At 42.0% G+C, this 25,786-nt stretch overlaps 1 protein-coding gene across 1 annotated transcript in view; it reads right to left on the bottom strand.

The window, feature by feature from the left end:
* Nucleotides 1–5,922: 5,922 nt before the first annotated feature.
* LOC146517601 (apoptosis-stimulating of p53 protein 2-like) overlaps nucleotides 5,923–25,786 on the bottom strand; it is a 43,960-nt gene continuing 24,096 nt past the window's right edge. The window contains exons 3-18 of the mRNA XM_085163994.1: nucleotides 25,483–25,596; nucleotides 22,369–22,445; nucleotides 21,747–21,848; nucleotides 21,201–21,378; nucleotides 19,442–19,641; nucleotides 15,203–15,367; nucleotides 14,828–15,047; nucleotides 14,576–14,698; nucleotides 14,170–14,273; nucleotides 12,840–13,236; nucleotides 9,340–10,112; nucleotides 9,097–9,234; nucleotides 8,782–8,915; nucleotides 8,424–8,590; nucleotides 6,467–6,666; nucleotides 5,923–6,104 (exon numbers count right to left, since the gene is read on the bottom strand). Coding sequence (XP_085020120.1) covers nucleotides 6,063–6,104; nucleotides 6,467–6,666; nucleotides 8,424–8,590; nucleotides 8,782–8,915; nucleotides 9,097–9,234; nucleotides 9,340–10,112; nucleotides 12,840–13,236; nucleotides 14,170–14,273; nucleotides 14,576–14,698; nucleotides 14,828–15,047; nucleotides 15,203–15,367; nucleotides 19,442–19,641; nucleotides 21,201–21,378; nucleotides 21,747–21,848; nucleotides 22,369–22,445; nucleotides 25,483–25,596 — 3,134 coding nt within the window. The 3' untranslated portion in view covers nucleotides 5,923–6,062. The remainder of the gene's footprint in view (nucleotides 6,105–6,466; nucleotides 6,667–8,423; nucleotides 8,591–8,781; nucleotides 8,916–9,096; nucleotides 9,235–9,339; nucleotides 10,113–12,839; nucleotides 13,237–14,169; nucleotides 14,274–14,575; nucleotides 14,699–14,827; nucleotides 15,048–15,202; nucleotides 15,368–19,441; nucleotides 19,642–21,200; nucleotides 21,379–21,746; nucleotides 21,849–22,368; nucleotides 22,446–25,482; nucleotides 25,597–25,786) is intronic.

The following is a 25,786-nucleotide window of genomic DNA, read 5'->3' as shown; positions in this document are numbered from 1 at the left end:
GGTAAACTTCATTTTTCTGGGGTTCTGTGCAATTGTAAAGCTAAATATTGAATGTACTTTCCTTGATCCTGTGTAGCATTTCAATCTTCTTGCTGTTTAATAGAGTGATGGTTGATTTCGCACTTTGTATTTTGATTCTGCATGTTGGAGACTACCAGTTCTGCAGTACGGTGTAACGTGGGGGTGGTACTGAAAGGTGTGACATGCTAAAGCTGAACATCTAAATGTTATGGGGTGAATTTATTAGTTTTTACTCACCGTCCCTTTTAGTGAGAAATAAAAAAGTAACAGTAAGAAATGCAAATTCTGCTTTCATCAATTTGCAACTTTAACACAGAGGATGTTTGTTTTAGACATCGTATTATGAAAAAGGGTTTTGTTCTCCATCTTCTCAGCTTTTCTGAGTTTAGTACCAATACTGGAAGCATGAGGAAATGGCTGTCAGTCTGTCAGTTTTAAAAAAAATCTTCCATAACGTTTCCATATCATGGTAGTCTTTTGCATTTGTTTCCTCCATCCGGACTTGGGAACTTCTAATCCTGGGGTCTTTATCATCAAAAGAGCCATTTTGCCCCCTCATCTACCCAAAAAAAATAGTCGGGAGCCGCAAAAAATAACAGAACTTGTAAACTTTTAAGTTTTTATCTTTTTTTTTTAAATTAAAAACTAAATAAAACAACAGTGTGCATTTGTAGGCCTGCTTTGACATATCTTAAACTGAACTGTAGGCTTATTTAAGTTCTTCCTATATTTGTGTAAAAGTCAAATAAAAACCAACCCACTTTAATATAAATAAAACAATAAATAAAACATTTAGCTGCAACTTAGCAGCTTTAAAAAGAAAAAGAAAATTAGGAGCGTCATTGACAGCGTCGTTGTGGATGATCGTGGCTCAAGAGTTCGTCTTGTAATCAGAAGGTTGCCAGTTCGAGCCCCGGCTCCGACAGTCTCGGCCGTTGTGTCCTTGGGTGAGATACTTCACCCGCTGCCTACTGGTGGTGGTCAGAGGGCCTGGTGGCGTTAATGTCCGGCAGCCTCGCCTCTATCAGTGCGCCCCAGGGTGGCTGTGGCTACAATGTAGCTGCCATCACCAGTGTGTGAATGGGTGGATGACTGGATGTGTAAAGCGCTTTGGGGTCATTAGGAACTAGTAACTACTCCACTTATACAATCCCAACAGAGCACTTAGATCATCCAATCACAGGCTCCTGGCACAACCTAGGTCTCGAATGAAGTCGAGAGGTGACCGGGCCTTTGCAACCGTGGCACCCAGACTCTGGAATAACCTCCCTGTTCATGTTCGTACTGCCGAGTCTATCCAGTCTTAAAACATATCTTTTTACTTTGGCCTTTGATTCTAACTAGTTGGCTGTTCTAGCTTGTTGTGTTGTTACCTATTGTTTGTTGTCCTGTTTTATTGTTTGTTTTAATTGTCTCATGCTTTTACTGACTGTGAAGCACTATGGTCAACACTGTTGTTTTAATATGTGCTATATAAATAAATTTTGATTTGATTTGATAGTAAGGCGCTGTACAAATACAGGCCATTTACAGAGTCCATGTCAGTGTTCTCTCATCCTCTTCGGGTTTTTTCTCAGCCAGCAGTCAGAGTTTTGAACTTATTTACCCACAAATCTTTATCCACTATGTTGGCCAGTTCAATTTCTAGATCAGGCTTGCTTGATGCAATGATGGCGCGGTGGGAATAATCATAATTTTTTTGATTGTTCACTTTTTTGAACTCTCTTAGGGAGGGGAAGTGAGAGAGCGTACCTTTTTGTCCATCTCTTGCGAACACTGTCATCTTGCGCTCAAATGCCAAAACATCTCCAGCATCTGCAGGGCCGTGCTTCCCTTTACTTGGAGAGTTTTATTCAGCGTGTTCAACTGACTTGTCATATCCACCATGAAGTAAAATTTACCCAGACAATCGAGGTCGTCCAGTTCAGGATAGCGGAGACCTTTGCTTTCCAAGTTTTCACATGCTCTAGACATGTAGCGAAGCGTTTCAGCGCCTCTCTCCTGGACACCAGACTTTGTTGTGCAGCAGGAGATCAGAATATGCGTTGTCGACTTCTTCTAACAATGAACAAAACTGTCGGTGGCTTAATCTGTTCGCGATTATTTTGTTCACTATCTTGATAACGAGGTTCATCACTTCGACACATTCGGGGGTGAATGTTTCTGCGCACAGTGCTTCTTGGTGGAGGATGCAGTGAAGCGCCATCAGCTCTCGATCCAGTGACTTTTGAAGTAAATTCACCAAGCCTAATGTGCTCCTCTCATACTGGGCGCCCCATCAGTAGACACTGACACCAGGTGAGTGGTGTTTTTTCCTTTAGCTTCTAGACAACTCACAACAGCCTCACAAATGTCCTGCCCTCGTGTTTGGCCCTTTAGCGGTATGAGTTCAATCAGTTCTTCCTGCGGACCATAACAGTTGACGTATCTGCATAACAGTGCTGTCTGCTCAACATCGTTCACTTGACTCATTTGACTCACTTGACTCGCAATTGAAAATGATTGAGCTGAATTGATGTCATCAATTTGCCTACTGATGATGTTTTCTGCCATTTTAATCGTCCTGTCTCTGACGATCTTTGCAGAAAGAGGCATTTCTCTAATTTTCGGAACAATTTCCTGCTTGTTTTTAAAGTCGGAGAATAGATGCTCTGATATTTTTATGAACGATTCTTTCATATATTCTCCGTCTGTGAATGGCTTCCTCCTCTTTACTATCTTCAGGGTTGCTACACAACTAGCAGTGCTAGTTGACTGTGGAGAGCTGATCCACTTCTTGAAAGATAGCTTGCTCTCTTCAGCTTTTCGTAACAGTTCCGTCTTCGGCTCCATCTTCAGTTGGGGATTTTTCAGCGAATCCTTAGTGCTCTAACACATATCCATGTGTTAGAGCTGTGGTAGATTCCTGCCTCTATTGCTATAGTGCTCAGGGCCTGTTCTTGTGTTGTGAGTGGTGAACAGAGTCTCTGTGCTTTGCTTTAAGATGGCCTTTTCTAGTCACAGCTAGGATTTCTTGTTGTCAGCTAGTTCCTCTGTTTGATGGTACATCCCATTTACGGGTTTGGTCGTCCATGATATTGGGTCCATCAGGTGCACACAATTGTTTTCCACTGTGCAATTGGCTCTCGAACTCCAGCTTTGAAGTAATGAATTATGACAGCCTTAATCAGGATTTTTTTCTTAAGTCTTTTTATTAATCTTTAGGCATGAAACAATGAATAAAAATACTTATAAAAAATCCTGATTGAGATGGTCATAATTCATGCATGACAGGCTTAAATAACAATAATTACAATGAAACACGTCATGCATCTATCGTAACATTCAACTTCCAGTGGGTGGCAGGTTATGGAGTGACACATCAGTGCCGAATGTAGTGGTTTATGTGCAAGTATACCATCAACACTGACACAAATACAAGAACACAGCCTTTGAATAGCGATCCACTGTAGGTACCACTATGCATGAAAGGGTTAAAAAGGTTTTTCCATTCCACGGGGGTTATTTTATTGTTGGGGTTTTTTCTCTATTATCTTTAACTTACAATATAAAGTGCGTTGAGGTGACTGTTGTTGCGACTTAGCATTATATAAATAGAATTTAAATTTAAATTCTTCTCTCACTCCAACTGGTCGCGGCAGATGGCCCCGCCCCTCCCTGACCCTGGTTCTACCGGAGGTTTCTTCCTGTTAAAAGGGAGTTTTTCCTTCCCACTGTCACCAAAGTGCTTGCTCATAATAGGGGGTCATATGATTGTTGGGTTTTTCTCTGTATGCATCATTGTAGGGTCTAGCTTACAATATAAAGCACCTTGAGGCGACTGTTGTTGTGATTTGGTGCTGTATAACTGCAGTAAAATTGGATTGAATTGGTCAGTATCGATTTTTGGCTTTCTACATATGTGTTTCATATAACCTCGCTTATTTGGTTGGCTGGCTTAGGTAAGGCTTTTATAATCGCTCACTCCTGTTCCGAGATAGGCTTGGGTAGCCCGATGATCATTACTGGATGCACAAGCCAGGATTCGAACCCCCTTGTTCCAAAGACAGTAATGTTGCCACTCCATTATTCATAATACCCATAGTGTCTGTCAGAAAGCAACAAGAAATTTGACTGTAAGCAAGGATAGAAGTTATTTTAAATGAATGATGAGAATGAAAAAAATATTTATAGTTTGAAAAACTGATACAATGCAAATTTAGTCAAACCCCTAGGAAAATCAAGAGTTTGTAGTGACCTCTCATTTACTGCAGAACATCTAGTTTTAGCCTTTGTAACACTTGAAGCACTTTTTTCCTCTGAGTAGTTCTTTATTTAACAGTAATAGTTGAGATAGAATTAAATGAACTCTTTCAGTAAAGGAGGCCTCTGTTTCTGAACTGAATTATTTTTTGTTATATTCAAGCATACATTAACATTGATTTCTGGATTTTTGCATATTTCTCCCCCTAAATCCGGATTCCGGACTAGGAAAATGCTTAGTGCTCTGCATTTAACCCATTCACTCAGTGATGCAGTGGGCAGCTACTAGGGGTGGGTTTTGATTGTCGATTTATCGATTAAAATTGATTCTAGCTTGGATAAGGTGATATTGATTCATTAAAATCCGGAATTCTGCACAAAGACGTAAACACAAAGCACGGACCCGGCGACGGATCAGAATCAGTGAGAAATTGCCTTTCTCACCCAACAGCACGGATGGGTGAGAAAGGCGTCAAAGTGCTTGCTCCAATGAGCAAGCACTTTGGTGACAGTGTGACGGACAACATAGCTGTGCCGCTAGCAATCACGTAGCACATCATTATATACCAGCTAGCCCAACTTCAGTAACCCTACAAAAGTCACTCCTGTTTAGGTTTCTGTCTTCATAAATCTTCTTTAAAAACCTAAAGAAGATTTATGGATTTGATTAACTGGTCCTTTAACGAAACTGACAACTTCTGGGCTTGGGAGAGCCTGATTGTCCTACAAAGATGGTTGCTGCCGGATACTCGATGGTCGGTTGCGTCATGTGTCTGGCAACACTCTCGATGGAGGACATTGAATGAGATCTACCAATTCGGAACCATGATAACAGAGTTCTGGCTGATTGGAGCTGGCTCATTCCTGGCTTATCGAAGAACAAGAAGCAGCTACAGCTGTTCAAAATCCCACAAGGCTGGCCGACATGATAAATGATGGGCAGGGCTGTGAGTACTCAGACTGTGTTTTTTAGAACACAATATGGATACGATGTTGGAGAAGCTCATGGCTCTGCAATATGGATAACATCTTGAAGAAGAACAGTGGGAATTGAGAGACCTGGTGACCAGTGACGGACATTAGATCAACTGTAAAATTGGAAGCAGTTTGTTCGCACTAACCAAAACAACTACCATCTTCATCTCATGCGGCCCCCCTGTATATATATTTACATTTCTTTGTGTCTGATGGTGTTGACAAAAACCTTGCACTTCCCCAGCAAAAACGTAAATTAAAAAACACCTGGGAGATTGTACCAAAACATATTCAGACAGTCAAAACTTTGTGTAACAATTATATGTAAATATGTTTTTGAAAAATCAAAAAATAACTTTTTTACCTGTTTTGTCCCTAATCTCAGGAATCGCTGAAATGCGAACTGCCAAGAAAAAGAATTGCATTTTTTTTTTAATTTAAATTTAACCCTATTACAACTGTTGTGAAACTAATGCAGCATTTCATATGACACCATATCAACAGTCAGACATGGTGGTGGTAATGTGATGGTCTATGGCTGTTTTGCTGCTTGAAGACATGGACGACTGTAATTTGGAACCATGAAATCTGAAATGTTTAAGTGTGACAAATATGCAAAAAAAGCTCCTGAGAAATCCAGATGAGGTTAAATCTTTTTCACATTCAATGAAAGATTGAGAAACATTTCCAATTTTACATTTATTTTTTAAAAATCAACAACATCTGACTTTTTTTTCTCTACTATAAGAACCCAGAGGTTTATTCCCTTGATGCACTTCTCTCGTGGAAACATGTAGTCCTCTGAAAGAGATACAAGCCGTCTTTTAGGCCAGGCTTCTTTGCCGGGGCTTGATCCTCAGATACAGCTGGGAATGAAAGATAGAGAGTTTCTCATTAAACACTGAAACGTCAAACTTAAGACTGTTAAGTAACAGGATTCTCAAAGCAGTTTTTAAACCTGATTAAAACATGTGATTTAAGGCCAACCTGAAGTAGCAACAGATTGGCAGACTAGACAGTTTAATTCCTGCACATTAGGAAATCTTACCGTCTTATTCTTTATTACATTTTTCTGATATTCTCCTGAGATGCTTTTTTACTTTAACAAGAACGTTTTAAATGCTGATGTAATGGGACCCTAAACCCAGAAATCTGAACATTTCCTTATGAGTAGCTTCAGTCTAAAACGTTTATACAAGCTCTGCTAAATTTGGCATGGGCGGCTCACCCCCAGAAGGTTTCGGGGAATGTATCCCTCATGGTCACCGCATCGTGCCCACCACCACTCCGTTTCCTCCTCATCCTCCCTTCTCAGCACTGTCATGCAGTCACCCTCACTGAAGCAGAGCTCGTCGTCACTCTGAGGCTTATAGTCCCACAGGGCATACACTACACCGTGATTCATCACACCCATCTTCTCCTGAACACCTAAAAGGACAAAAATAGGTTAAAAGTTTAATGAGTCGTTGTCTGATATTCTTTAAACTTTTATGTGAAAATGTAACAACCTGAGAAACAAACCTGAAACACAAGCCTCACAAGTCTAGAAAACTTTTACAAAATTGATTTACTTCCTTGATATAACTGGTCTGAACCGAACCCCCTTAAAATGCATGAACCTATGCAACAGTCCTCAAAATCCAGGCAGATCATAACAAGATCCTTATGGCACCCAAGATCTTTTAAATCTCCTAAAGCAGCGGTCTCCAACCTTTTTTGCGCCACGGTCCGGTTTATGTCCGACAATATTTTCACGGACCGGCCTTTAAGGTGTCGCGGATAAATACAACAAAATAAAACTAGTAACGGTACTGAAAAAAGAAGATTTATTCATAACCAGTGTTGGGAAGGTTACTTTTAAAATGTATTCCATTACAGATTACAGAATACATGCCCCAAAATGTATTCTGTAACGTATTCCGTTACGTTACTCAATGAGAGTAACGTATTCTGAATACTTTGGATTACTTAATATATTATCATGCTGTTTACAACTACGTGAATGTACTATTGCTGTGATTTATTACTGTTACTGAAGGTCCGCGGCTCCGAACCGTAGTAAAGGGACCTCTGACTAATACGGTGGGTTCTGTGTCGGCTCGTAGCTAAAACTAGCTTTACTTTGTTGTCTGGGTCAACTTTGCTAGCAGAGACAGAGAGAGGCATTGAAAGGCTGCTCCAACAGAACTTATTGTTTTTGGAGGAAAACACGAACACGGTGTACAGTCGAGTCTTAATAGCTTACTTACAACTGGGCTCGTCAGGCACTCTTCTTGGCTGCAGTGGTTATTATTATATTTACATGCTTCCAGCTCCCGTTTTTGCTCGATGACAGCTCGTACTTTTCCTTTTTCTCCCTCCCTCGCTCACAGACACATAACGGGTATGGCAGTCCATTCTCCCTGCAGCACGGACTACACTGCCTATGATGCTACATTCTTTAGAGCTATACCTGTAGCATTCTGCCTATTAGCTTAGCACAACAACAACAAAAAGGCCTCTCTCACCCAGGAAACACGCAGAGAGAGAGAGCGTCACCCTGTAACCATGGCAACCGTAATGCTGCCGCCTGGAACAACAGAACGTAGCTGTCAAACAAAACCCAAACAGTCCTGACCCGCCACAATATGAAACAGGGAAGTACCGCCGTGTAATCCATTTATTTCAACAAAGTAACTGTATTCTAAATACCACCTTTTTAAACGGTAACTGTAACGGAATACAGTTACTCATATTTTGTATTTTAAATACGTAACGGCGGTACATGTATTCCGTTACTCCCCAACACTGTTCATAACACACGTGAAAAGACCAAGGAAAACCGAGTTAACAATAACAACAATAACAAAATAACGCTGAAAACCGATAAAAACCCTGAAAACTATACATTTCACACCTGAGCTTCAACTCTCGCGGCCCGGTACCAAACGACTCACGGATCGGTACTGGTCCGAGGCCCGGGGGTTGGGGACCGCTGTCCTAAAGGACAATTAAGCAAATTCCAAACTCGCCTGTAACCTGTACAGACACCCATCATACATCAGTAAATCTCTTGTTGCTACAGAAAACGCTCAACCCCTTGAAAGATTTGCGAAATTGTCCTTGAAACCAACAAATTTGTTACGAACTATGAGGCTTATCTCCCTGAACCCCTTTTGTTAATATGTTAACAGGTTTTGTCTCACCATAGAGGAACTGGGAGCACTGGGCATAGCCATCTTCCATCTCTTCGCACTTGTCAGCAGCTGTCTGCATGTCACTATATGTTGTGGCAAATACAGCTGCTCCGGACTCGACAAGGAACTTACAGACCTGAACGTTGTTACAGGAGGCAGCACAGTGAAGGGGCGTCCTGGAGACACAAACAGAAGGAGAATGAGTAGTTAGTTAATAAGGACTGGTGCTGTGCCCAATTCATTTGTTTTCTTCCTACCATAGACAATGTAAAAGACAGACATAACATCCGGAAGTTATGTCCGGAGGTGTCACCAAGTCCATCTTTTATACTGCCCGTGTTTTCTACTGTTTCCTACTTAGGCTCACCAGCCGTCGCTGTCGGCAGCATTAACATTGACACCAAACTGAACCAAAAACTTGACAATCTCGGTGTGGCCGGCACAAACGGCGTTGTGCAGAGCCGTGATGCCCTCGTCGTTCGGCATACTAGGGTCATCCACCTGAAAGACACACAGTAACATACTGACCATATACCCCGGGGTGAAGAACAATTAAGGAAGTATAAATCTTTTTAGTGGATCTATAAAATAAGTATAGCAGTGTGTAGCTCCCACAACTTTTTGGTACATGTACAATGACAATAATGGGCTATTTTATTCTTTTTTTGTGTGTGTGACTCACATCATAGATCACCCTCTGGACAAGATCATATTCGCCCTCCAGAGATGAATCCAGTAGCAGGGCCAAAGGGTTGAACTTGACCCGCAAATTGTGGTTGGCTCGCTCTTTGCCAGCTTTATGGAGGATTGATTTCTTACCCTAAGAAAAAAACAGAACTGCAATAAATTAGAAAAAAAATTGTGTTTGTATTTTAAGCAAACTGGATTTTTAATAACCTCTCAAAATCTGAGTCGCCTCACTCACCGGCAGAACTGTGACCTGTCCTGCAACCTCTGGTGGCTGCAGGGGAACAGCATCATCTCCCTCCTCCAACTCCCCGCAGCTGGGGTAAGGTGGGGGTGGGTAAGGAGGGAACTCCTCTAGAAACGGTTCCTGGTGAGCTAAGGTTGATGGACATTTCTCTTTCTCCTTGTCCTTGTCTTCCAGCGGTGATAGCACGCAGTGGCAGGAAGTAGGATCAGAGATGGGTGAGCGAGGGGGTAGCGGGGGTGGGGTCAAACTTTTCTCAGAGAGTGGCTCTTTCAAGTCAGTTTCACTTTCCTCCTGAACCCTGGCTGCTCCATCTATGCCACCCATCCTGTCCTCAGGAACTGTAGGCTGTATATGGATCCCTGCAGAATTAGCTGTCTCCATGGGGATGGTTTCCATAGCAGCCAGAGTGGTTTTCTGGTAGAGCAGTTTCTGAATGTTGGGTCCTGCTGGGCCTTCGGGCTCTGTGATTGAGTTGCGTTTCTTCAGGGGTCGGGGTGCATGTTGCAGCCGGCGACGCAGATTATCCAGGTCAGCATCGCTGGGGTTCCTGTGAGAGTTTGATATGAAGGGGAGGAGCTTGGTGGGGCTGAGCGGGCGAGGGATACTGTGTTCCGCTGTTTCTCCTCCGATACCTTCAGTGTTACCTGGGCAACTGTTGCCAGCTTCACTTCCGTCAGGTGCACAAAATTCAGAATTGACGGAGTAGTTTTCTGAGCTGATTGATTGCTGCCTGCTGCTGGCTGGAAGGACTGGTTTTCCATACACTAAGAAAGGAAAGAAAATAGATGGATTCACAAGACATTTCTCACAGCAAGTTCTATTTGACCTCCATTAAACAAACGCACAGATTACAAATTAAATGTTTGATTATTGTTTGGGGTGAGAGGAAAAAAAACTCCCCCAAAAAACTTCATTATTGATAGATAGGTACCTGTTTTTCCTAAATACTGATACTGAAATCAAGTGGTATCTAAATCAGTCCCTGACAACATGCCAGTAAATACCAGTCACAGCTGTTCCCTTCACCTCACATGGTGAAGTTTCCAAAATATAGTCTGAACAAGCACAACATCACAGAGGAAATGCAGAGCGATCTGATAGCTATCAAGTACTGGGCTATACGTTTTATTTACATCCATCATGCAGGTATAATTAATGGAGTGAAATACTCCGTATTTTACTTCTAGGAGACAGGCTTATGGCCTGTATTTGTATAGCGCTTTACTCAGTCCCTAAGGACCCCAAAGCGCTTTACACTACATTCAGTCATCCACACATTCACACACCCATTCACACACACATTCACACACATTGGTGATGGCAGCTACATTGTAGCCACAGCCACCCTGGGGCGCACTGACACAGGCGAGGCTGCCGGACACCGCTCCACCGGGCCTTCTGACCACCACCAGTTTTCTCTGTGTCAATCGTTGCTAGTTTAGCTATCTGTATTTCTAGCCCAGGTTGTCTGGTATCTGGTCCTGTTCATGCCTGGTCTCACCTCAGTGTCCTCAGTGTAACGACAGGATTTCTGTGAGCAGTTTTGTAGAAATGGTGTCTAAAGGACCAGTGATGGTTTTTTATAAAGTAATTATCGAAGTTAACTCAGGAAGATCAATTGGAGAAAAAGAGACAAAATAAGGACAGAGAGACTCAAGAGGAGCTTCTATCCCCAAGCCATCCAGGCCCTAAACACACACACCCGCCCTCTCACATCATCTATAATTGACTGAGTCAGGAATTCCTTTAATTTTAAATATGTGCGTATTGTCTATTCTGTAAAATAGTCAGATGTCTATTCATATTAATGTACAGAATTCACCTGCTTGCTGCTACTACTGCACATTCACCCAATGTACATACTATATATATATATATATAATGTTCTCCCCCCCCCCCCATTTTTGCACATGTCGAGGAGCGTGTCAGGCTACATTTCACTGTGTGTTATACTTGTATAACTATGCATGTGACAAATAAGGAACCTTGAACCTTGAAATGTCAGTGGTTCTGAAAGTACATGATGTTACATCTGTGAGATTGTTATGAGTAATGTTTTACTGCTGATCTGCACTGTGTTGGCACATGACATTGAAGAAGACAACGGGATGAATTATATCCTTAAATTAAGGATATAATTCCTCCCCTTGTACACTTTCAGAAAGACATCTGCTGTGATGAAATCTATTCCTCACTGCTGTGTAATCCATTATTGTAAATTGAAATGTTATCAGGAAATGATCAGACAAAACAGGGTTTTCATGTTAACTGTTCAGTTTCCATCCCATATGTCACAACAAGATCTAGTGTATGATTAAAGTGGTTATTTTTTCATTTTGAATACAAAGGATTAAATGCATGGATGATAAAATCATCTGCAATAATTATCCTATCCGAGCTGAGCACTAAATCAGATAAAAATTCAGAGAAAACAGCCAGAAACTATGAAGTGAACAATAACAAATGTTTGTGTGGCTGTAATTTCAAATAAATGACAACTCTGCCTGTGTCTTTGGTTGATTAATAAGCTGGAGTGGAAGATTGCTGTCAAACCCCGTCCTCAGTCTGTGCTTCGAGGTTTTGGACGGTTGGTATAACTCATGGCTGTTGAATCATTTAAACTAACATAATCATCCTGCTGTAACCAGGTTTCTGTAAGGTCGAGGAATTTGTAGATCAATTACTAACAGGGACTTATATTGTTTAATAATAGACACTATTTTACTCTTTGGTGCATTTGTGGATACTATGTTTTTCTTTTGTTGTGATTTTTTATGTTTAAGTCATTATTTTGCTGATTCTTGGTTTGTTTTCTGTTGGTTCGGGGGCAGACACAGTCTCTAAGGGGATGGGGTTTTGGGGGATAACAGGAGGAGAGAAGCTGTGGAGAGGCGTGTAAGACTGCGACTCTGCTTCCTGATCCCAACTCTCGATAATCACGCTTTTTTTGTGTGGAGGAAATTATTAGAGACCCAGTTTGGTGGTGTGAAGAGTGAAGAGGCCAAGGTACTAGTCAGTCGGCTACGAGCTAAGCTAAGGTAGTGAGTCCCTAAAGATGAATGAACACTTTGAATATAATTAGCGGGTTATTCAACAGAAAGTGTGCTTTGGATAAAGCATTTAAGGATTACACAGCTCGAAATAAGCTACAGAAAACACCACTGTGTGCTGTAACAGGAACAGGAAGTGATGCTCTACCCCAAGACCAAGTGTAGGCAAGTTTGTCGCACACACCTTATTTTTCTGCAAAGATGTAAATGCAAAAGCCTCTCCCCTGTTGACTGAATTTTGGTGTTTTGGTGAATTTTTTAAATTCATATTTTTCTACTAAGACATGTACTACATTTTGGTGAATAAGGAGGACCAGTGCTTCCAAGGACCAATCTTACACTGATCAAAATAATCAGAAAAATCACTTTGGCCATAATTGTGCAGCCCTATCTTAACAGGAAGAGTATTCTAGTACACGGGCAGCCGTATCAGTGGATTACCTCGGGGCTGGCTCCGAGGCAGTGTTCCTTGGCCACTATGTTGGTATCCCTTCCCCAGTGTAGCCTGCTGGGTGTACATCGAGTAGATTGAGGAAGCCGCCAGTGTCTGAGGTTTCTGAAGCACAGGTGGGGGACAATCAGAGAGTTCTGGGGTGTAAGGTCGCACAGCAGCAGCTGGAGGACTCTCCTGCTTGTTGGGCAAAGGGAGGGTGTTGCTATGACTGGACAGGATTCCTGGAGCCCTGAGGGGGGCCCCAACTGGCTTCACCTTACCAGGGAAGGTGCCAGTGTTATAGGGGGCTTTGGAGATGGCTGACAGGCCAGAAGATCGGAATGGTTTGGGCTTGCTGGGAACTGGAGGTGGTGGTGTCAACTTGGAAAGACTTTTGGATGAGAGCTGAAAGTAAAATATAGCAAACGTGGAAACACGATGATATAACTGCAAAATACAGAAAATGAAGCAAGAAATCAAATATCAAAATGAGCTGAAATGTAAAAGTGCTCAGCAGCTATTAACCAGTTTGAGTTTGACTTTTCATATTCAACCTTACACCAGGGCTTTAATTTGTTTTTTGTTTTTTTATCATATCTTTTTTTTTCTTTTTCTTTTTTTTAATTTATGTTTTATTAGTTTTCTTATTTATACAACATGTACAACAAATTCAACTTAATCGCCGTGGGGGGGAAAGCAAAACCAAACCGAACAACAACAGAAGAACAAACAAACAAACCAAGAAATACAATGACATTATACAAAATCGGACCTCCAATTTTGTACATATTTCAACCATTTCAACCAATATTCTTCAAATGAGTCCGCCTGCCACTTTAACCTAAAAGTTATTCTTTCCATAACAAAAATATTATATATCACATCAATCCATTCATCTATGGTAGAAATATCCTTTTTTTATCATAACTTAACATGAAAACGTATGTGTAAGTGCAACTCTATATATTTCTGTTCTGCACATATGTTGTTGTCCATATATGAATTAGTTTTGCAAAGATTTAACAGCATCTCATTTATCAGTCAGGATCCTTGTTTTCATCAGTGTGTGGTAACGAGACACGTGTTACCAACTTATTCAATTACTGATTTTGCTTATTGCTTATTCTTACTGTTCTTCTTGTTTAGTAAAACCTGCTGGTGAAGTGGTTGAGTTTAGTTCAGAAAGTTTTTATTTTGACACAACAGCTGCATCATCCACCATTAGGTTGATTTTAACTGACCTAGCAAGACAGCTGTTGACTCATTACATCACCGCTATCCCAGGTTAGTCTTTTCTGAAAATGAAAAGGCATTAATGTTGAGATGTCCCACTGATACCTGATTGTCCCTGAGCAGGTTCTCTGTGGAACGATTCGATCGTGAGGGGATGGGAGGAGGAATGTCGGACCCAGAGTAGCTCTTGTCTATGGCGGTCTCACCACCTAGAAAAGAGAAAGTAACTCTAACATCCGTGGGACTTTGTTTAAACAATTTTCTGTCTCCCAGATCTCATTCCTTCTATTCTCAGGTTGATTAGCCTGTCATTTGTACATGGTATCCTATGAATGCATGGATAGACCATCCTTAAATTAGGTTTTCAGTGAATGTCTCAATGTCTCAATGAATCAGCATGCCTGAACGTTTATGTGTCAGATTAGAAATGTAGTAACAAATGATTGTAAAGGCATAGAAAGTTTAAATCCTCTTTCTGCAAAAGGTAAAACAGAAACAGGACCTGACTGACCTGAGTTGCGGCAGCTTAGACTCGACATGCGAGGCAGCGTGGAGGCATGCTCGTAGCCCCTACTGGATTCGGAAAATGAGCTTTCCCAGTCAAAGATCTTGCTTGTTTTTAAGGTGTTGAAACCTGTGAGGCAGAGATAACTACATCAAGTAGAGTTTTGGTACTAGAAATAGAAGTCAGACTCAAATAGTGTTTTAGCATGCTAGGACTCAAAACAGAAAGATATATCTCTTACATCACGTAAACATGTACCTGAGGCTGGTTTGACAGGCCTAGGAGGTGGCTTCAGTGACGAATCAGCCTTGGGCAGGGTGACAGTGCCATCTGGGTATGCTGGCTTCACCAGAATCTCCTGGCGGACCGGCACAGGTGGCCCCTGAGAGCTTGATGTGGAGGATGACTGGATGTACGGCCCCACCGCTGCCACTCTGGAGCCCATGCTATATTGTGGGGCTGTGCAGTCTGAAGCCACCTGGAGGGAGCAGAAATGTTTGACTGCAGTACTTTCATATTAAGCAAACAACAACAAAGCAAAAATAAATGTTTTGTACAAAAAACAAACAAAAAAAACTTGTATGAAATTGTAGAAATCTACTTTTGCTGATATTTTTTCCTGTATAAACTCACTGGCTGGTTCTCATTCTGCTGCAAAGCAGCCTTTTTCTTCCAGAGCCGTTCCCGGAGTTCAACCAACCGACGGTCCATCGCAGCTACTTCCAAGTTCCTTTTGTTCAAGCTATCTCTCTGCTGCTGCAGCCTGGCACTCTGGTCCTGATTCAGCTTGTTTCTTAGCTGTTTGGAAAGGAGGGGGGGGGTGAGAAATCAAAGTATGATTGAAAACCAACAGAAAAAATATTGTCTAGAATAATTTATTAGACACTAGATTTAACCTCCCAGCAACTGTAGCTGGAAGCACTAACAGTGTGAGATAGAGGTATGTACAGCCGGATATCAAATCACTCCCTATATCAGTGGTTCCCAAACTTTTTTTGCTCCTTTGTTTTCTAAGAAAAATGTTCATTTAGTTTACATTTAGTAAACAATTAAACAAATACAAGTAACCTGCAATAAATTACAGGTAGTAATAAAATACACTACTAACTCTGTTACGCTACATCCACACCTGGGTTTGGCTGTCGGAGGGGCGCTTTTTTGAACTGCAGGTCCTTGAAGGGTAATACAGTTTGAAGCTGGAGGATCGCTGTATTAATATCTGAGAGAAGCTAGGTCCCCTAACTAGTGATGTGCAATACCACTGATTTCCTTTCCGATCCGATACCAAGTAATATTCAGGATGGTATCGACGATACTGATCCGATACTTTGTACAAAAACTTATTTTATTTATTGTATCTCAAATTATAGCGTCATAATGATTACAGGACATCAGATTACTTGTTCTTATCACTTAATAATGCAGAGTTCATCATATAGAAATAAAAAAACTGAAGTTGCGGCTATTTGAACACCTTGCCTCCCTGCAGCACTAAAGGACGTCTGTCTCGCCCTAGCAGCACCTGTCCCTCTCCTCCTCTTTAGTTCGCCTCAACATACGCTCCTCATATTCTGTGATATTTACTCTGAGGTGTTTGACAAGGTTAGTGATGTTGCCACAACCATACATGCCAACCCTCCCGATTTTTCCGGGAGAATCCCGGAGCCACTATTCTCCCGATTTTCCACCCAGACAACAAAATTGAAAAACCATATCGCAGAATTCATAGCGGCCCAGCCAATTCCAGTTTCCAATAATGACGACAGCTGCTTAGTTTTAATATTACTCTTATTTCTCTTTCTGGGTCGCAAAAAAACTTTTAACATATTTTCAGGTGAGAATGTAGCTGTGTAAACTTCAAATATCTGAGCCGACCGACACATTGTTTTCAAACCCCCGCGGTCTTTCACTACTCGGGTTAAACATGATATATAAGTCACTTTGATAACTTAAAAATGTTATTGTTTGGCTTTTTTCAGTGTTTTATTTGTTCGTGAGTAAATCAGTTTGGCTGAGATTAAAGTTAGATTAGATTAAATTAAATTTAACTTTATTAATCCCTCAGCTGAATAAACGTCAAACAGAAAACTGATTAAACAGAAGTGTGAGACGCTCGAGAGTTTATGCCACTTTAGGATTAGTTTAACACAAAGTTAGTGCTGATCTGGGAGCATTGCTGTGAGTCACAGTGCGCAGCCTAAAGGTCCTTTCACATCGGCGGCAGCATGTGCTGCTAATGCTAACTGCTAACGAAAGGCCAAGGATCCAGAATTTGTTGCGCTGGCTGTTGAGCTCTGTGGGTTTTTGCAGCAGCTCTACCTGTAATAGATGCACCTGCTGCTTGTCGTTTCTATCTCTGACTTTATGTCCTCTACAAGAGTTTGGTTTTTTTTTGCTGGTCCTTCAAATGTTCAGTAAAAACATGTATGCTCATTCATAACGAAGAATGCTTTGTAACTATCCCCACTAGTGAAGACTGTCATTTCCACAACACTGCCCCCCACCCCACCCCGAGGTCTGCAGCGCTGTTGAAAAGGCTCTGGAGGTCCCTGTATTAAGCACAAACTCGGACGACCACAGACTGTTTTCCTTCGTGGTGACGCTGGGCTGGCATGTAAAAGGGCATTTATTCCCTTCAAGGACCTGAAGCTCCATAAAGCACCCCTCCAATAGCCAAATCCATCTGTTCTCTGATTGGATAGTTAAATTTGTGATTGACATGACATTGGCCAATCAGATGAAAGGAAGAAAAATAGGATCAAAATTCGTACTTGTAACTTGAAACTTGAGTGCAGAGTTTCACGTGTATTTTTTGGCCGCACACAAATTCGTTTTACACATACAAATCCTGATTTACAAGTACAAAATATTTATGACCACAATTTGAGCCCATATAGTTGGTCATTATAAGAAGTGTTTGTGAAGTAAACATCAAGAATGTGGGATACTGTTTGTCCGTGATTTGGAGAGCCCAGTGCGTGCTCCCGACGCAGGGAAAACCAATTCTGCAGGGTAGACCTACCTTGGCCTTATGCAGGTGAAGCCAAAGGGAAGATATGCTTCACCATATTTTCTAGTCTTTGGTTTGAAAACATATTTGGCGATGCTTCATACCCTGCTTTGCGTATGTGTGGAAGCCCCGCCAAAAACCTGTCCATTATGCTAGCAGTGTCCCTGTTTCTCTCTTCTCATACCCCCCCCCGCAATGGCCTGCACCCCCACCCCCCTAGGGGACTGGCCCCACACTTTGAGAACCTCTGTCTTAAGTCATGACACACTTCTCTCCCCAACATAAGTTGCCTATATATGTTAAAAGTATTGGTATTGGATCGATACCAAAATATACTGCACAGCACTACAGACAGGATAAGAGTGCAGGAATGTCTTAAAGACATAAAGACTTGGATGGCCGCTAACTTTCTGCTTCTTAATTCAGATAAAACTGAGGTTATTGTACTCGGCGACATGTATTCTTAAAATCATAGTAAATGTTAGATTTCACACTATTATGTTTTAGCAGAAATATTCAATATTTAATGTAAATATTAATTCAAAAGTTTCACTTATGAATGATTTTCTGTTTTATTGACACTCAGATTTGAAGATTGGGCGAGTCATAGGTGAAGCTCTTTCTTGTTCCCAACTAGATCACATCAGGTTTAGCCATGTTACCATGATACCATATTTCTAGCTTAGAAATATGGTATCTAACCAGATTCTTACTCTGGATGGCATTACCTTGGCCTCCAGTAACACTGTGAGGAACCTTGGAGTCATGTTTGACCAGGACATGTCCTTCAATGCACATATTAAACAAATATGTAAGACTGCGTTCTTCTTTTTGCGCAGCATCTCTAAAATTAGAAATATCCTGTCTGAGTGACGCTGAAAAACTAGTTCATGCATTTATTACTTCCAGGCTGGACGACTGTAATTCATTATTATCAGGATGTCCAAAAAACTCACTGAAAAGCATTCAGCTAATCCAAAATGCTGCAGCAAGAGTCCTGACAGGGACTAGAAAGAGAGAGCATATTTCTCCTGTTTTGGCTTCCCTTCATTGGCTTCCTGTTAAATCCAGAATTGAATTCAAAATCCTGCTCCTCACATACAAGGTCTTAAATAATCAGGCCCCATCTTATCTTAATGACCTTGTAGTACCATATCACCCTATTAGAGCACTTCGCTCTCGCTCTGCAGGCCTACTTGTTGTTCCTAGAGTATTTAAAAGTAGAATGGGAGGGAGAGCCTTCAGTTTTCAGGCCCCTCTTCTGTGGAACCAGCTTCCAGTTTGGATTCGGGAGACAGACACTATCTCTGATAGAATGCTGCAATAGACGTAGGCTGCCGGGGGATTCCCATGATGCATTGAGTTTTTCCTTTCCAGTCACCTTTCTCACTCACTATGTATTAACAGACCTCTCTGTGTTGAATCATATCTGTTATTAACCTCTGTCTCTCTTCCACAGCATGTCTTTATCCTGTCTTCCTTCTCTCACCCCAACCGGTCGCAGCAGATGGCCCCGCCTGCCTCTTACTCTTACTGCCTTTTTATGATTACAAATGCTACATAACAAGAACAGGAACAGAAAATATATTTCCCTCCACAATACAAAGTAATTTGTGTAAAGGCATAACAGTATCATCGATATCTTCACTCTCTCTATTAGGTAGAAATATGATTTTATGTCTGTAGCTGATTAATGTCAAGAGATTTTCACATTCATCAAAGAACGCTGAATGACAAATGTTGCTATAAAAATCCGATATATATTTATATGATACTGTAAAGAAAGCAGAAAACATGGCAAACATTTAATTTAATTGTAGAACAGCAAAGTATAATTTAACATTAGCAAGAGAAATTCTCACCTGCAGTTCTTTGTAGAGACGTTCCAGCTCAGCTGTAGAGGACATGTTGTGGTGGTGAGGAAGAAGAGGAAGAGAAGGCTCCAGACTGTTGCTCCTCAGCCCCTCCAGCTGGTTGCTCAGCTCCTCTACCCTCGCCACAGCCACGAGCAGCTCTGTCTGCTTCTGATGGAAAAGGCTGGTCATCTGCTCGATCTCCTCCACTGCAACACAATCATATCATTGCAGTCCTTAACTGATCCTGGTGTCATCCCGCAGTACCCTGCACTACTTATTTAAAGATAACCATTACACTCATTGTCAGTTTGAATAGGTTTTTTTAAAACCTTGTACTGGGCATACTCTCTTGCTGTGGAAGCACAGACATGATGGACATTGCACGGCTGGACATCTTCATCCGTGGAGTGGAAATATTGGACATTAAATCGATGCACGGGACAACGGCAGGAAAAGACATTTTTGAAAACGCATGTCAAAGTGTAACGACGTGAAACTGCCCTGGGGCAAACTTGTTGGACTTACAACAGATGGAGCGCCGGTGTTGTGCGGTGAAAAAAGCAGACTAGTCGGCAGGATGAGAGTAAAGATGCAGGAGGAGAAATGTACCGGTGAGTTAACAGCATATCACTGCATCACACACCAGGAAAGGCTGTGTGGTAGAGTCCTAAAAATGCAGCATGTAATGATCACCGAGTTAAAGTTTAAATCACCGTCAATTTCAGTCTTTTATGTGGAAAATAGATTCAGAGCTTGCTGACATTCCTCATCATACAGAGGTCCGTTGGCTGAGTTGGGGAAAAGTTCTCAATCGAGTTTTTGAGCTCGGCAAGGAAATCTGTCAGTTCATGGACATGTGTGATGCAGTGAAGGCATTTCAAGTGAAGCTGTCACAAATGCACCAGCGCAACCTGCCTCATGTCAGGTTTATATTGTTGATTGTCATTTATGCTTAGCAATATTTAACCATATATGCTTAGAGGTGTATAATCGACTGTGTAGTGATACGATGTGTGATCCATAGGAGTCTGCAAAGACTTTGTGTGCATTCCAGAGTGTTCTGGCATTCACACCCACATCCTGGGAGCATGGGAGAGGGCACACCTTCTCTTATTGTTTTATGGCAATAGTGCTATGAGCAAGCACTATTGCCAAAGTGCTTGCTCATAGGGAGTTTTTCTCTGCATGTATTTTTGTAGGGTCTACCTTACAATATAAAGTGCCTTGAGGCGACTGTTGTTGTGATTTGGCACTATGTAAAAGAAAATTGAATTGAATAACAATGTGGACGGTTGAATTTTATTTAGAGCCTCTTCTTATACGTAACACCAGCTGCATGTAAACCTTTTGTTTAAGAAGGGTAGCCAGTCAAAAGAAAGTTGACTTACACCACGAGTTTGAGATTGAAAATGAAGAGTGGGGCGCCAGTACCTCTTCTTTTTCTGATAGTCAATGAACAGAAATATAGTTGGATATGAGAATATTAGCTCCCGTTTAAAAAAATCCCAAGTTTATTTTAAAAAATACAAAAATTAGACTATTTATGAAACAAAAAATTTCTTAAATAGTTTTCTAATGTTTTTCCCATGTTGATGTTTGCCCCAAATTAATGTGCCAAACTTGTCGGTGCATTAGTGTTTCATATTGATTTTATACAATTAGGCCCAGGAATATGTGACACATAAAACAGTTCAAAGGTTTTGGATAAGAATAAAGAAGCTCTGCAAAGTGTTACAAAGCCTATGTAGTCGCATGGCTCACTGACCTAGTTTGCTATTACTCAGGCGTTTCTGTTCCACCTGACCCTTTAGGGCCCGGACTCGTCGCAGTTTGGCCTCCTGGTTATGCGCATTCTCCCTGAGCTGCCACAGCCGCTCCTGTTCTGACGCCTCCTGTTGCTGCTGCTGGTGATCCTGCAGTTTCAGGAACCGTAGCTGCTGCTCCTGCAAAACACAATGCTTTTCAGGTCTTTATCATATCATATCATGCTAAACAGCTACACAGATTTCTTCCTGATATACTTTAACTGGAAGACGTGAAACATTTACATTCATATGAGGTATAGAAGGCTTGTGTAGTCACAGTCGAATCATGTACATCACTTTAGTATGAACATTAGTCTCTGTTTGCACAGAGCTTTGTTTGGTCCACTAGTCCAGAGGGCAAACAGAGTACAAGAAGCAGTTAATAAGCATCCATAGGCAACTGCAAGAGGTTATTGTGAACTGCATTTGAAATAGTATCAGCATCAATATAAGTGGTAACACCAGTAGTAGTAACAGTAGTAATAGTTGTGTATGGTGTGTTTTACCTTGGAGGCCAGCAGCTGCTGCTGAGCACTGATCTGCTGCTGCTGTCGGGTTGCCAGGTCGTGCAGCTCATTCAGCGTCATGTCCAGACAAGGAGCTGAAACCTGTAACGCAGATACAGTCAGAGTTACACATTACACTGTCCAGCTGTCACAACCTTCATGCATTTTAAGGTGCAATGCACAACTTTCTGTTCAGTCCCCAACCCCGACTCATGGACTGGTACCCGTCCATGAGTCGTTTGGTACCGGGCCGCGAGAGTTCAGGCTTGGATGTGAAATTCATGGTTTTCAGGGTTTTTGTTGGTTTTTAGCATTATTCTTTTTATCGTTTTTATCGTTAACTTGGTTTCTCTGGGTCTTTTCCCGTGTGTTATGAATAAATCTTCTTTTTTTTTAGTATGGGTACTGGTTTTATTTTGTTGCATTTATCCGCGACACCTTAAAGGCCGGTCTGTGAAAATATTGTTGGACATAAACTGGTCCGTGGCACAAAAAAGTTTGGGGACTGCTGATCACAGAAACTCACAATGCAAAGGGATTCATGTTAGTCGGTAATAAAAATGTAAGCCAAGGCAAAACACACTGATTTGTTTTTATCAAAATCACAGTAAAAGTCTCTCACCCCATTCTCCAGACATCTCTCCAAAGAGGCTTTCACCTGGTTTCTCTTCATCATCTGATCTGCAGCCCTGGATCCAACTGGACACAAAACACAGTAAATACTAATGAAGAATTGAATCATTTTAGCCATGCTCTACTGCCTATCCAGTGTTGGTGCAGAGGATGGTCGGGATAAGCCAAGATTGACAACAATGTATATAAACACATAGTGAGTGAAAAAGGTGAATGACGATAAAATACTAGTGCATAATAATAAGCCCCCAGCAGCCTTAGTTACTCAGCAGTCAATTGCTGAGTAACTAAGGGAGAATTCAGGGTCACCTGGTCCAGCCCTAACTATAGGTTTAGCAAAAAGGAAAGTTTAAAGCCTAATCTTAAAAGTAGAGATAGTGTCCCATTTCCAAACTGGAAGCTGCTTTCACAGAAGAGGGGCCTGAAAACTGAAGGCTCTGCCTGCCATACTTTTAAATACTCTAGGTACAACAAGTAGGCCTGCAGTGCGAGAGCGTAGTGCTCTAATCGGGTGATATGGTACTACAAGGTCATTAAGATGAGATGGGCCTGATTATTCAAGGCCTTGTATGTGTCAAGATTCTGGGTCATTTGACCCAGCGTTCTTAGTTTTCCTGTGTTCCTGTGTCATGTTCAGTTCATTTGTTATTCTATTCTCGCGGGCAGTGGCTGAAGCAAAAACTCAGAGGTGGGAGGAGTTCAGAGAGGCCATGGAAAAACACTTTCGGACTCCCTCGAAGAGATTCTGGCAAACCATCAGACGACTCAGGAGGGGAAAGCAGTGCTCCACCTGCAATGTGTATAGTGCGGGTGGAGCGCTGCTGACTTCTGACTGAAAACATAGTCGGGCGTTGTAAGGAATACTTTGAGGACCTCCTTAATCCCTCTGGCACGTCTTCTGTGGAGGAAGCAGAGTCTGAGGGGGACGACTAGCCTATCTCCGGGGGCGAGGTCACTGGGGCAGTTAAACAACTCCCTGGTGGCAGAGCTCCTGGGGTGGATGAGGTCCGCCCTGAGTTCCTGGAGGCTCTGGATGTTGTAGGGCTGTCTTTGTTGACATGCCTCTACAATGTTGTGTGTAGATCAGGGGTGGTTCCTCTGGATTGGCAGACCACGGTGGTGATTCCCATCTTTAAGAACGGGGACCAAAGGGCGTGTTCCAACTATAGGGGGCTCACACTCCTCAGCCTCTCTGGGAAAGTCTATGCCAGGGTGCTGGAAAGGAGAGTCCACCTGTTAGTCAAACCTCTGATACAGCATTAACAATGCGGTTTTCATCCTGGTCATGGAACACAGGATCAGCTCTTTACCCTCTCAATGATATTTGAGGGTGCATGGGAACTTGCCCAACTAATCTACGTGTGTTTTGTGGACTGGGAGAAGACCGTATCCTTCAGAGTGTCTTGTGAGAGGTGCTTCGGGAGTATGGGGTGTCTGGTCCATTGCTTCAGGCCATTCGATCCTTATACAACCGTTGCAAGAGCTTGGTCCGGATAGCCAGCAATAAGTCGGACTCATTCTTGGCCAGGGCTGCCCTTTGTCACCGATTCTGTTCGTAATTTTTATTTGACAGAATTTTGAGGTGGTAAACGGCTTTTAGTTGGGTGGTCTCAGAATCTCATCTCTGCTTTTCACAGATGATGTGGTTCTGTTGGCTTCATCGGATGATGGCCTCCAGCTCACACTGGAACAGTTCGCAGTTGAGTGTGAAGTGGTGAGAATGAGGATCAGCACCTCCAATTCTGAAGCCATGGTCCTCAGCCAGAAAAGGGTGGAGTGCCCACTCTGGGTCAGTGACGAGATCCTGCCCCAAGTGCAGGCATTTAGGTATCTTGGGGTCTTGTTCACGGGTGACGGGAAAAGGAAGCGAGAGATCAACAGACGGATTAGTGATGCGGACACTATACTGGTCTGTCATGGTGAAGAGAGAGCTGAGTTTAAAAGCGAAGCTCTTGATTTACTGGTTGATCTACATCCCTTATGTACCACGAGATGTGGATAGTGACCGAAAGAACGAGATCACAGATACTCGTTCTGTGAGGCCTTTCCCTTGGAGATAGGGTGAGAAGTTCCACCATCTGGGAGGGGCTCAGAGTAGAGCCGCTGCTCCTCCACATCAAAAGGAGCCAGTTGAGGTGGTTTAGGCGTCTGATAAGGATGCCTCCTGGGTGAGGTGAGGTGTTCTGGGCATGTCCCACCGGGAGGAGGCCCCGGGGCAGACCCAAGACATGCTGGAGAGATTATATCTCTCGGTTGGCCTGGGAACGCCTTGGTGTTCCCCCAGACACGCTGGAGGAGGTGGCTGGGGAGAGGGAGGTCTGGGCTTTTCTGCTTAGATTGCTGCCCTCGCGACCCGAGGGCAGCAATCTATGCTGGATAAGCGAAAGAAGATGGATGGACAAACGAGTGAAAGCAAAGTAACCTACAAGATACACCGTGCTCATTCGGACCTTCAATAGTGCCAATATTTTCTGTAAATTGTAATACACTGTCAAGAGAATTAAAGGAACACTCACCTTTTTACTTTTCAAACACAAGCATCTGTACTTCTATTAAAAATGTGAAAAATGTGTGTTCTTTTGCCACCTCTGTATATCAACTAATAGATGGATAGAGGTATATCTGTATATTTACAAAGGGGATACACCAGTACTGCCACTTCACTGAGTTAACCACAGGATCCATACCTGCCATCAAAAGTGAGAGGATGGATACTGTCTATCAAATTCTTCATAATTAACATTCAATTGATTACTTATAATTAGAAATTAGCTTAGACCTAAATGTTGGACCTAAATCATAACCTGTACTGTAGTTACGGCTGTTTGGACAATTTTTTCTTTTTAAATTTTACATTTTTTAAAGTGAGCATATGTTATGTCCTTCAAGAAATGTTAGACTGATGTCTTAGCACAATCATCAAAACACCAAATGAGGTTGGAGTTTTTGGAAGAAATATGCTTCTTCACTTTAGTAGATTTCCAGAGAATTGTGTATGAGTGCCAAATAGTACTGAGACTGTTCTGGTGGTGTGTGGTCCTTTATTAACTAACATAGTATGTCAGTTTTTTAATTACCTTCAGCCATTAAGTTTCTTTCTTACCTGATTCTCGTCCAGGTGCTCTTTGGTGACGGAGGAGATAACGTACCTCTCCCCTCTGCTGTCCTGATCGCTGCAACACCTCCAGCATCTGTTCTCCTTCTCCAACAACACGTTCTGATTGATTGAAAAAAGCATACAACGTTAAAGAATATAACATTAACCCTTTGTTACAAAAAGAGATGGAATGAATCAATCATGATATAATTACACCATAGGGCCAAAAACTATGTGTGAAAATATAAGTCTTATCACCTGAAAGTCACATTATAGCTACTTTTGAAATATAGCTACAACCATATCAGTG

Source organism: Neolamprologus multifasciatus, chromosome 6 (assembly GCF_963576455.1).
Source record: "Neolamprologus multifasciatus chromosome 6, fNeoMul1.2, whole genome shotgun sequence".
NCBI lineage: Eukaryota > Metazoa > Chordata > Actinopteri > Cichliformes > Cichlidae > Neolamprologus > Neolamprologus multifasciatus.
Note: the sequence above shows the minus strand (reverse complement) of the source record. Positions and strands in the feature narration are given on the sequence as shown.